This window comes from Podarcis gaigeae, assembly GCF_964106915.1.
Source record: "Podarcis gaigeae genome assembly, chromosome: 14".
NCBI lineage: Eukaryota > Metazoa > Chordata > Lepidosauria > Squamata > Lacertidae > Podarcis > Podarcis gaigeae.
In genome coordinates, this window is record NC_139690.1 from 38481470 (window position 1) to 38494705 (window position 13236).

At 48.2% G+C, this 13236-nt stretch overlaps 1 protein-coding gene across 1 annotated transcript in view; it reads right to left on the reverse strand.

Moving 5' to 3' along the window:
- SHISA9 (shisa family member 9) overlaps positions 1 to 9882 on the reverse strand; it is a 228328-nt gene extending 218446 nt beyond the window's left edge. The window contains exon 1 of the mRNA XM_083711680.1: positions 8536 to 9882. Coding sequence (XP_083567806.1) covers positions 8536 to 9161 — 626 coding nt within the window. The 5' untranslated portion in view covers positions 9162 to 9882. The remainder of the gene's footprint in view (positions 1 to 8535) is intronic.
- Between the last annotated feature and the right edge of the window lie 3354 nt (positions 9883 to 13236).

Here is a 13236-nt window from a genome sequence, read left to right on the forward strand (position 1 = left end):
GGTTAGACTGTGTTTGACTATTGAGCATTCCTCTTGATTCTTTGCTTCCAAGGCTGTCATATGGCAAGCAACATTTCCTCCTGAATTTCTCTTGGTTTGTTTGCGTGATGGTAATACACCTTCCCATTAACCATTTGCCCCACGCTTTATTATTTATTGCATTTACATCCTACCCTTTTCCTCCAATGAACTCAAGGCAGTGTACGTGGTTCTCCCCCTTCCTCATTTAATCCCCACAACAACCCTGTGTGAGGTTAGGTTGTGATGAGCTTCATGGCCAAAATGGCAATCTGAGCCACTACTCCGGACCTGCTCTGTTTGGGATGCATTTTCGTGCATTTCCCCATCATGTTTCTTCTTTCAATTTTTTAATAAAGCTTATCACGTATACAATCTTTTTGGACTTCCATCAGCACCTCTGATGATCCACCGTTTTCACCACTTCTTATGCATTTCTTAACTTTATATTGCCTTTACATCTCTTAACAAATCTTCCTCCCCATTATCCATTTTTACAATACTTCTAATAATACTCCTCACAAAACTTCTTGCAACCCTACAAACGCCGTCTCCCCATCACGTTTCTAAGCAGAAGATGGGCAGGTGTTGTTGTTTTTTTGAGTTGATTTATTGCACTGGGACAACAAAGAGATTTAATCCAGTTTAATGGTGCAAACCTCTTCAGCTTTAGAAACCTGAGTAACAATAACTGCATTACTCAGTTTTGGAGAAACAAAAAAACCTCCAACAGCGGGAGAATGGTTGAAGAAAACTTGGAAGAATGTCTTGTTCACTGAGCTAACATACAATAGGAATCCAATATATGCAATATGTTTTGGCTACATTAGCAACAGCACTCCCAGCTTGAAGACTGGAAACAGAACAAACTTGCAAATTGGGGAGCTGAGACAAGGAGGCCATCGCAGCCTAGCAGAAGACCACTTGCAGTTACCCCACACAATACAATTTCTGCAAGAAACCCAAATAGTATGGGCATCATCAAAATGTGTGCCTGCTTCCTGAAACCCAAAAACATGCATATGAGTGGCCAAAGACTCCCAGCCAAGTGTGACATGTGTAGAACATCCACATTTTAGATGCCGTCTACGGAGGCATTTCCTGCAACAATATCTCGACTTGTTCCTGGAGAATTAATTCATGGGCTTTCAAACTAGGAGCTTTATTGTTTGCTGCTAATATTCATAGTCACTGTGCTACACTGGCTTGCAATCGGGTTAGAGAATCTATAGCAGCAATGGGGAACTTCCCATTTGTATTGGATTACAACTCTCATCATCCCCGGCAACTAGGCAGCATCAAAAGGACCACAAGCTCCCCCTCCCTGATTTACACAAGTTGCCAGTAGGGTTTCCTGTGAATGAATACTCCTCCCTGCATATCTACATGCAAACTAGGGGCTGAAGTCAACTCACGTTTTTCACTAGCCAAAGCCAATACAAGGACTCTTGCTTGTGCAATGGGGCTTACCTACCTCTCCCAACTCCACCTGGCACCCCATGCCTCACCTGTATCAGCTCTGTGGGGGCTCAGGTGTGCCCCCAGAACAGTGCATGGGGGAGGAGGAGAGGGGAGTTCATTTCACCAAGCAAGCAGAAATGCTCACACTGCCAGAATGATCTCCTTAGCCCAACAATGGCTTTTACCCAAAATTATACGCAAATAAAAAACTAGATATCAAGGATAATGGTCAGCTATGGAGATAGAGTGTAAAAAGAGGTATAGTGGTACCTTGGTTCTCAAATTTAATCTGTTCCGGGAATCCGTTTGACTCCAGAACTGGTTCAAAAACCAAGGCATGGCTTCCCATTGGCTGCAGGAGCTTCCTGCATTCAATCGGAAGCTGCAGAGGACGTTTGGCTCCTGAAAAACATTCACAAACTGGAACACTCACTTCCAGGTTTGTAGCATTCAGGAGCCGATTTGTTCAGGAGCCAAGCCGTTCGAGTACCAAGGTATCACTGTAGCGGACTTTTTTTAAATTTAGGTGGTAGATGCTATGCAAGTTTTTTGTTACCCCAAACCAACTTCCCCCCCTCTCTTTCCTCTCCCCACACCCCCACCATCAGGAATGGGGCAAGACATTGCTCCTCCTTAGGAAGCAAACTCTGCTGTTGCTACACCCCACTCCTGTTATCACTGATTGATTGATTGATTGATTGATATATCACTCAATGGCCAAATGGGTTTCTATGTGGTCTTCAAAACATAAAAACCATTTCCACTAACATTAAAACAAACAAGGGTAATTTAAAAACACCATTAAAAAACCCTATTAAAATATAAACATCCACAATTAAAACATGCAATAAAACAATATAATTAAAAAAAGCCCAGCCATTAAAACAGGAGACTCAGGTCAAGGGAATGCTTGTGTAAATGTGTGCTTCTTCCAAAGCCAGCAGAATACCAATGCAGATTCTCTCACCGCTGTCACTTTCACTCATCCCCTCCTCATCCCACCACCACTGTGCTTACTTTTGAACCATTTTGCTGGCAGCAGCCCTGGTGGCCTCTCTGCCTGCACTGAGGAAGGGGGTCCCGTCAGCCCATTCAGTAGCCGTGCCTAAGTAGAAGTGCAGCAGCAGCAATGACCAATGAGTTAAGTGAGCAGAAGCCCAGGGGATGCTAATCACACACATTGACACAGGAGACAATGGTGGCAACCAACCTGGATGGCATTGAAAGAGGATTAGACAAATTCATAGAGGACAAGGCTTGCTGGTTTGCAGCCACCATGGCTATGTTCTGCCTTCACTGTTGGAGGCAGTATGTCCCTGAATACCAGCTGGTGCTGTTGTGCTCATGTCCCTGCTTGTGGGTTTCCCATCTGGTTGGCCACTGTGGAAACAGGATTCTGGAAGAGTTGGGCCATTGGCCTGATCCAGCACGTTCGTATTCTGTTCTTACGAATGAGGCCATTGCCTTGGCTTGCTGCATGAAAGTGCAGTACCTATGCCTGAGTTTTGCTTAACATCGCACCTGATGAATAGTTTTGGAGAATTCAGAAGTTTGGTCCCTATTTTGGGACAGTTTGACTGGTCCCAATAAAGGGGACTATTATTGTCTGACTATTGATTGGGGTGGAGTTATGGTAGAGAGAGTGAATGATTCTTAAACACATTTGCAATTCTGGTGTACAGATTGATCCATGCACCAGCCATCCCATTCCCCATCTGTTGTGTTTATTCTGCAAGAGCTTCGACTTCCCTTCCAAGCTCCTGAAACACTTCATTGCTTCTGTCATGTCCAAATGGACTTCCTCATTCTCTTATCGCAGATCGCCACTAAGACAATCTTTCAGCTGCTGCAAGGAAGAAAGTGCCACTGAAGTCAACTTCTGAGTAAGCATGCACATGACTGAGCTAAAAGGATCGCTTATCGCAGTTCACAGCTAAAGTTCCATTATTAAATTCCTGTTATTAAAGTTTCTTTTTTTAATGCTACTTTTCTGAGCAAGGGTAAACATTGATTTCAAATCAACCACAGGCCAATCTTGGACGTTGATTGATTTTATTCCTGCTGCTTACTGGGAAGAAATATAAGCAGAGCCTGTTTGATCAGGTCAAAGCCTCATTTAGCCCAGCAATTTATTCTCCCAGGGGCTAGTTATATGCCTCTCCTGGCCCACCCAGCTAAGGAAGGCATATGTCTGATAGTTCAGTCTTCATTGACAAAACAAGCACTTACAGCAACTCCTACAGTGCTCCAGATGTGTGCGTGCACACACACACACACACACACACACACACACACACTTCTGGCAACAAGACGGCTGTCCCTCAGATCTGCACCCTGAGGAGCAGTTGCACCAAAAGGTTGCACTCCTCTCCGCCAGTTTATATTTCCTGCCCTGACAGGTTGCACACATGCAACCCAAGACTTTTTTGGCATGGAAGTTGTCCTACTTCAAGCCCCTTCTGGTTCTAGGAGACAGTAGGGCAGGGAAAGGTGAGCAATCTACTGACCCGTCTGTCACTGGAACAGCCTCTGCGTCTTCCACCACATTCCACGTGCCTTCCTCCATCTCAGAATGCTCTGACTCTTCCTCCTCCCCCTCCCCCTGCCCTTGCTCCTGCCTTGTGATGGACGCCAAACCCCATAAAGCACTGGTCCCTTCTGCTGGGTCAATCTCCTGGCCCCTTGCCTCTGTCACACACTCTGTGGAGCCTCTGAGAATTGTAGCTTTGTGAAGGGAATAGGTGTCTCTTGGAACCCTTAACAAACTACAGTTCCCAAGATTCTTTTGGTGGAACCATGACTGCTTAAAGTGGTAGCAGAGTGCTTTAAATGTGACCTAGTTCAGTGGGACAAGCCAGAGTATTTCACTTCTCTCCCCCAAAGTCTTTGGGCCACACAAAATGAATGGGGCAAAGTAGATGGAAGAGCCAGATAGAACAGCAAAGGGAATGTTAATATAGCCATGGATAGAATATTTTTGTCCCCAACAGTGGAGTTAGGTACTTTTACAATCTTGACTTAATGGTCAAATGGGAACTCCTCTTTAGAAGATAATGTGTGTTGCTTACTTTCTTTCTCCTTGTGGTACACCAGCACTGCTCATTCTGCTGAGCATTGCCCTGGGACATCTGCCCCAAAGTGCTGCCTTGATGACACCAGTATTTGTCCCTCTCCTGTACTGAAAATGTGTAACATTCCTGTTTTACTGAATTACAATGAATTCCTGGTGGCAAGTGTCCTATGCCTTCCTAAGCTTGTTGGATAGTTGTTCCCCTGAATTCAGTCCCCACCAGAAATCTTTAAAGTCTTCCCACCTGGTTATTTTTCATGAATATATACCAAGCAGGCATCTGATTCTGCCCCTTCCCTTCCATCCTATCATTCTCTTTTCATCAGCTGCTTCTGGTCCTAAGTTTGGAGACCAGGTAACAAAAGAGCACTGTGGAGTTCAAATATCATGAACTAATCTGCAACAATAGAGGACCTTGTTGAGGACTAGCCATTTAATCTTGACAGATGCTGGCCGGAAGGGGTTTGAAACACGTCCCCTTATGAATCTCATCCATTAGCTTAAGTAGCAAGATCTCACCAGAAACTTTCGTACCACTGTTAGATGAGCAACAGGGAGTTGAGGAATTATGATTTCTCTTAGTGAACACCGTACAGCTTCCCTCCTTCAACAGCATTTGAAACAGGCAAGACGTTTAAGTTTGGATGAGGATCAATGAGAAAGGTAATTATAAGCATCTTCACTAAGGAATGAGGAGTATTGGGAGCTACGGTGGACCCCTTTGCAGCCCAGTGATGACTCCTGGAATAATTCCAGCAGTTGCAAGTGCGTAGAGATGTGCCGGGAAAACTTGTCAATAGAGGACCCCAGCTGCTTTGCAGAAGTTTCAGCCCAGAGAATTGCTCCTGAGCAAACATTAATGAACATTAAAAGCTGCCTTATACTAGGTCAGACAATTTGTACATATAGGCTATAACTGTGTATGCTGACCAGTAGCAGCTTTCCAGGTCTCAGGCTTAAAAGGACCTGTGATCCTGTTTAAAGAAACAACCTGGGGTCCCTTTCAGCTAGATATACTAAGGTTCAAACACAGAACCTTCTGCATGCATTCCATGTGCTCTCCTATGAGCTATTGGCTCATCCAAAAATGGTACATTCATTGGACACATTTTCCTATGTATCTCCGTCCTTGAGAATCACTCCGGCAACCATCTCACTGCTGAAGTGTCCTCAATCCCAGCTGCTCTGTTGCATGAATAAACTAGCAGTTTAGGGTATGTGATATTTGTTATATATATATATGACAACTTTATAGAATAAGCTCATACACAAAAAGGCAGCTGTCCCCAATGAAGCTTTGCTAGTAGGAAGAAGATAGGTGAGAAGGGAAAGAGAAGTGTGGCAGAAGCAATAAAGGGAAAAATGGGGCAAATGCATGGAATTCTAGAGTTAGAAGAGACCTCAGAGTTTATCCATGAGTTCAGCATCACCGATAAGCAGCCATCCAAATTCTGCAAAAAAAGAGCACCTTTCATGAAGGAGAAACCCTCACCTCCTGAAATACTCTATTCCAATGCTGAACAGATTTTAGCACCAGGACATATTTCCTAATGTTTAGTTGCCATTCGCTTTGCTGGGATGTGAATCTGTTGGTTTGAGTCCTATACTCTAGATTAACAGGGGATAAATTAGCCCCATCTCTCTCAGATATTTGAAGACCGCTATTTATAATGCCTAATCTTCCCCTTTCTGGGATATTTAGACTTCCCTGAGGTTGGGAAAAGATGTTGGGGGAAGGTGGGCAGAAGTTAAGCATGGGATTTGTATAAATGGTGGGTTTTAAGGAGGGAGTTGAAGAGGAACATAGGAAGGTGCCTAATACCGAGTCAGACTGTTGGCCCATCTAGCTCAGTGCCATCTGCACTGACTGACAGCAGGTTTTGGGGGTTTCAGGAAGGGGATTTTCCCCAGCCTTACCTGGAGATGCTGGGGATTGAACCTGTGTCCTTCTGCATGCATAGTCACTGAGCTATGGGCTTTCCCTGGGTAGCTCCATCTAAAGAACCTGAGAGAGAGTTCCAAGCATAAAAGACACACAAGGGGAAACAGGTGGAGTTGCTGGGAGGCTCCTGTTTCTCTGCAGACAATCTTTGCATGGAACTGAACATCTGAACGATGAGCACAGGCACTTGCCACAAATTAACCAGAGGCAAACAATCACTTCCCCTTCCTAGCTCAGAGGTTGTCCTGCTCATTGTCGCCGTGTCACCTTTTCAGCATACCTGTCCACGTAGACACTATAGAAGCAGAGGCAGGGAGGCAGTAGGGTGCCCAAACCTCTGCCAGGATTCAAGGGGCAGAGGACAGAATGGAATCTCACTCCCCACCTGCTCTTGGCCTTCAGTTAGTGGCTGAGCCTTCTCAAGCCCAGGAGGGCGTTTTTGGATACCCCTCCACTTGTAACCCTGGATTCACAGCATGTTGGGTTGCCTGCGAATTCCTGTGCTCTGCTGCTTGGTAGTAAAAATGATCACCCATCAGCCAGTTTATAAATAGCAAATAATTGCTAGTGAAAGAACGGGTGATGCATTCTGAATCCTATTTTGGGTGTCTCGTTGCAGGGGGAGGCTGTTAATCACAAAGCAATAGCAGGATCTTGGACAAGGAGATGCTCCAGGTGCAGAGTCCATGGGAGGGGAAAGGAGGAGACCGGGAAGAGATGAGGAACCAGACTACCTTTGAGTTATACCTTTCCAGAGCAAAACAGCCCTGTCCATCTGAAGGCATCCTGGCAACTCCAGCCTTCATCTTGAAAGTTCCCCTGGCGATGCTGGGATCAATTTAATAGAGCTATTTGCTGCTGCTGCTTCTCCTCTCCTTTTTGTAATTGTTTTTATTTTATCTGCAAATGTCTTTCCCCATCTGTTTTGCTTTCATGTGTTGGGGATTAGCATAATGAATCAGACAGACCAAATGATTTGACAAACGGGTTGGGTCTTTGATTCTCTACTGTTGACACAATTTGGGGGGAGTGTGTGTGCGCGCGTGTGTGTGTTTAGAATGGCAGGGAGAGGCAGCCAAAAGTAGGATTGTGCCCACTTGCCTGATCGCCAGCTTGTGGTTAGAGCAGCATCTATCAGCTTAATTTGCCATTGTGTGTGTGTGTTGTTATATTTGATCTGAAACAGTCAGTTACTTGATAGATGCAAAGCATACAACACAACACAGAGATGCCAGTCCACCTCCTCATTGGTCTCATTGTAAAGTGAGATATTATATGAACCTCTGTCTCATCAAGACCCTCAGTCTGGGGTCCTTCTCTGCAATCTCCCTGCTGTGCTTCATCCTTTCCTTTCAGTGTTAGGGAGCAGGTTCTGTTTCTCAGGTGTGGAGGCTCAAGCACGCGCGAGCTGAGATTGTGCCCGCTTTGTACCTGGAAACCAAGGAGATGCTCAAATGAAGGGGTGGGTGTGTGAGAGAAAGAGACAGTGTTTACAAGCCACTGCGGAGAAGTTTGCCCCGTAAGCGCAACAGTTGGAAAGCGGTGGGAGTGGGGAGAGAGAGGGGGGGGGGAGGGAGAGGGAGAGAGAGTTACCGGCAGACCTCGCAAGCAGAGTTAAACGCCACATTTGTTATTTTTTTGCTGTTGCTGCGCTTCTCCATCATGAGTGAGCTTCTGTGCGCGCGCGCCCCTCACCCAATCTTTTCACTATCTGGAGCTACTCGGCCGCCGCTGCGCCAAGACATGTGCGTTAATCCCTGTGCAAGCATCTAGCTAACACACCAGGGGGTGGCTACTGGTTCTTACATGCCCCATCGAGGGTGGGAGAGGGCACCAGCGCGCCCTGAAGAAAGTGGGGAGGCGGGGGACTCCAGCGACGGTGGTTTTGTAGTCATGGCTTTTAAGGCCCGCGGGAGTTCTTTCTTAGGCTCAACACGCGCACAGAGACTCGGGCAGGTGGCCGCCTCTGTGCTCGGGTTGAGTTCGCGGGTCGTCATCCCCCACCACACAACATCCGAAAAAAGGTGGTTAAGCCTCGCCTTACCTGGACATGTGTTCCCTCTGAGGTCGATGCGCTTTTTCCAGCCCCAGTTTGGTGAAGATGCCCACCAATACCATGACAGCCACCACCCCGCAGATGATGTAGACGATGAGGTTGGTTTTGTCTCGGGTGGGGTCGTGGGAAGGGTCGACGGGGCGGTTGGGCGTCTTGCGCCCGTTCAGCCAGGGGGGCTTGATGTAGTTGGTGCAGATATCCTGATCCAAGCGGCCCTTCCGGTACTTGCAGCAGAAGCGAAAGCCACAAGTGCCGCAACAGAAAGGGTACTCCCGGACGCTGCAATTGAACGACGGGTCCCACTGGCCCATCACGTCGTAGTAGCCCCTGCATTCCTCCGGGGTCGGGGGCGGCTCCGAGGCGTCGACGTGCTGCTCCCCTTCTCGGCTCTGGTTCCCCCCGGAGAGCATCACGATGCTGCCCAAGTGCTGCCCGGCTTTTTCCTGCGCCCGGCACAAAAGGGTGAGGAGGTCCGCCACCAAGTAGCTCAAGAACAGCCGGAGGAAGCCCTTCATCCTTCTCAGCGCCAGCCCGGGCGAGCTGAGGCTGTCTCCGCCGCCGCCGCCGCAACTCAAGCCGCTCGACGCTGCTGCGATGCGCCAAGAACTGCACATAAAGGGGGCTCTCGGGCAACCGCGGGGAGCCCGCTCGCCTGGCAGCCCGCGCGGGGTTTCAGCACCGTGGACAGCTCCGTGGCTTTCAGCGCGCTGGGAAGCTCCTAGCGGCCGCGCAGCTTTGCAGGGCCGCCTCTGCCGAGCATGCGGAGCTGGGGGGCGGGAGTGCCAGTCCCACCTCTTCTCTCTCTCTCTCTCTCTCTCAATCTCTCTCTCTTGTTCTTTTTCTCTCCCCCCCCCCACCTTCCGAAGCCTCAGAGCGCGGGGAGTGAACTGCGCGCGGCACTTGTGGAGCGTGGAGACAGGCAGGAAAAGCGAGCGTGGATGAGTGAGGGTCCAAAAGCACGCAGGAGGGTGGTCGGCGAGGGGGGCGGAAGGGGCAAGAAGCCTCTGGGGAAATCGGAGCGCGGGGTGGTGGCGGCGGCAGCGGCTGCAGAGCGGTTTTGCAGCGGTAGGTGGTTGCGAGGGGCGGGGAGATGGAGAAGCGATGGTGTCTCTAGAGGGAGGGGAGGACGCGACTCAACTGGCTTCGCTCTCCAGCTGCCATCCAGCTCGCACACCAACGGGCAGAGGAGACCTCGCCAAGTTCTCCAGCAGGGAAACTCTCTTGCTAGAAGACGCGCGCCCTCCCCGGCCTCTCCTGCAAGGAGGGGAGGGGAGGAGACTGCAGCTTCTTCCTGGCATAGGAGCCAGGAACAGTTTGCGTGTGCCCCACCTCACCGGTGGGAAAGCAGTCGGGCAGAGAATTAGGTCGGAACCAAAGGCTCTGAGCGGGTGGGGCAAGCAACTTGGAGATACAGAGCGAGCACATCCATAACAGATTTTGGGGCAGTTTCCTTTTGGGGGGAAGGGGTGACACAGCCAACTCCCCACTTCCTCCAGCATCTTTCAGAACCAGTCTATTCCAGGAGTGGGCAAACTCCAGACTTGAGGGATGGGGGGCTACTTTGGGGTATTTTTTTACTCGAAACCCAGGAACTGGAGCTCTGATAATGCCTCTTGCTTATCTGAACAGAAAGGGGGGGTAAGTGTGTGTGTGTGTGTGTGTGTGTGTGTGTGTGTGTGCAGAAACTAGTTTACTGCACAAAGGTGAAATATATATTTATTGTTCTGTCCTCTTTGCCTCTGTCCCTGGCCCTGCCTGTGGCCCCCAGAAGGCAAGGTCTATCTAGTCCACTATTTAGTCCAGAGTGTTTTCCACAACGGTCAACCAAATGTCTCTTAGAAATGCACAGTCAAGACATGAGTGCAGCAGTACTGTTATGAGTTTTGGGAGAGTTCAGTCTGGATGATGGCCAGAGTCCCTTCCCATTCTTGAGGTCCTGTATCTGTGAGCGTAGAATGCATAAGAGCAAGCATGCCAAAGCATACCTTAATTAAAGTAATGACTTTGGCTAGCTAGTTAGGCACCACAGTTAGCATAACCAAAGAAGATGCTCTGTGCCATAGAACAAATGGGTAGGCCTACCCCTTCCATTTCACCTAGCTGCTATGTAGGAGAACAAGAATCAGAGGGGTGTATGGTTGTGTGTGTGTGTGTGTGTGTGTGTGTGAGAGAGAGAGAGAGAGAGAGAGAGAGAGGCAGGCTGGAAGGGGGGGAGAGAAACCTGTTTTGTTCTTTGCTAAGCCTAAGCTGCACTTTGGGGGGAGGGTTCAAGAAACCTAAAGGGAAAGCAAGATCTAAGGGAATGTTAATGCTGTCAGCAGTTCCATCCTATGCTAAGATTGTATACCTGTGGAAAGAAAACCATACATCCTAAAGACACCACAGTCTCTGCTGACCTTCATTCTCTGGAAACTGAGAATGCAACCCCTCTCTGCAGCCCCTGGAATCAGAGATTGGGTTGGTGTGTAATAGTACTCTCCTCCTGTTCTCCCAGCAACTGATTTTCAGGTGGCATGTTGCCTCTGTTCCTGGAGGTGGCAAATACATATAGCTATCATGACAAGTAACCATGGATAACCGTTTCGGGAAGGGCCATAGGGCAAGTAGCAGAGCATCTGCAGCGCATGTAGAAGGTCCCAGCTGCAATTCCTGGTGTCCGCAGGTAGTGCTAGCCAAGACCTCCATCTGAAATCTTGGAGAGTCACTGCTGAGACAATAGACGGACCAAAGGTCTAACTTGGTATAAGACTTATGGTCCTGTTCTCCATGAACTTGTCTAATCCTTCTTTAAGTCCATCCAAGCTGGCTGCCATCACCACATATTGGGACGGCCAATTCCATAGTATAACTATGCACTGTGTGAATAGTTTTTTTTCTGATCCTATATCCTGAATCTCCCAGCACTGAGTTTCATTACATGAATCTGGTTTCTAGTATTGTGAAAGGAGGAAAAACATCTCCCTATCCACTTTCTCTACACCATGCATAATTTAATACAGACCTTTATCATTACCCCCTCCACACACACACTTTTTTCCCAAAGGTAAAATTTGATTACCTTTCATCGTAGGAGAGTTGTTCCAGTCCCTTGATCATTTTGGATGCCCTTTTCTGCAGATGTTTTGCAAAACTCTGCACACATGTGGGAGGGATCCAAGACTGCCACACATTTGTTATGGTATGAGCATTATTCATGTGTCACTTTTTCCAGTGTGTCTAATGTTCCGCTTTGTTTATCATGCTTTCCTGCAGAATAAGCCCTGTTATATTCACAGTACAGAAGTGCAGTGAAATATGATGGCCTGATATAATGATCTAAGATGATCCTCTACATCCAGGTTGATGAGCTGGAGTCCAGGTTCCATGATGCCACCACACTAGTCAGAAGACAGTATTGACTTCCACTTATATTTGTAGCACAGCATGAGGACTTTTTGGGGAAGATGCACATAACTGAATGCCTTTCCTCCACCTCTCTTTTTCCTCCATAGCCTCCCCATATCACATATTAGATTGTAAGCTCCTTGGAACAAGGATCAGTCATACTTTGTAAAGTGCTACATACGTTTATGGTGATCTATAAATTCACATACACAAAGCTCAAGTTAGTATTTGTGCTCTGTGGTGGCAATGCTGTATTGATCAGGTGGGTGAGGTGGCAGACATGGAGTGGACTGTTTTGCTCTCTTCTGTCCCTGCCATACTCCCTCTTTACACCTATATCTGCTGCAAGACATGGTGTCACTGTGCTGTTGCTATGAAGGTCTGTAGCTCAGTGGCAAAGCATCTGCCTTCTGTTCAAGGTTCAATCCCTGGCCTCTCTTGGTCAGGCTAAGAGAGGCTTCCTGTCTGAAACCCTGGAGTGCTGCTGCCAGTCACTGTGTCCTTAACCCCTGGCCTACCTGGCAGCAAGTCAAGTCCAAAGCCCAAGTCCAGGAGCCAAGCCACACAAGCAAAGGATCAAAGCCCATCAGCCTGGAAATGCAATTCAGGGTCAATCCAAGTAGTCAAGTCTGAAGTCCAGCAGTGAGGGTACAGTCCAGAGTCAAACCCGAAGCAGAGTTCTATAGAAATCCAGGAGCATCCAAACCAAGGTCCACAAACATGGGCAGTTGAGCAGACACGGCATCTCAGCTCTGCTTTCATTTTGTACTTGGCATGCTGATTGCAGCATCTGGGCTTGATAAGGCATGTGACCCTCACCAGTTCCAAGCCTACTGCAGCTGAGGAATCACACACCTCCTCCTAGAGCTAGCAAACCCCACCTGGGCAGCTAGGGAGCTGGGCTGTGGGCCCTTGCCTAGAGCACCACTCCTGCTGCTCCCTATGCCTCAAAGCCTATGTTCATGGGGACAGGGGCTCCTCTGGCTCTGGTGATGGGTCCTGTTACATTGATTCCTGAGCACTGACCCACCCACCCATCCCCTTGTGATCCTCTGTCACCCTGTGAGTACTTCCTTCCCCATCCCCTTTTTGCTCTGGTTTGTCCCAGTCCCAGTTACATCCCTCACCGGGATCCTCTTCCTCCTCCCTGCTGTCCTGCCAGTTCATGACACACTGTAGACGGCACTAAACCAGATAGACCAATGGTTTGACTTGGTATTGCACAGTTTCCTGGCTTCTTGAGGTCCTAGGATGTGACCTGAAGCACATTATGTTAGAGGGTTTTTTTCCCACTGGTTGCAGATG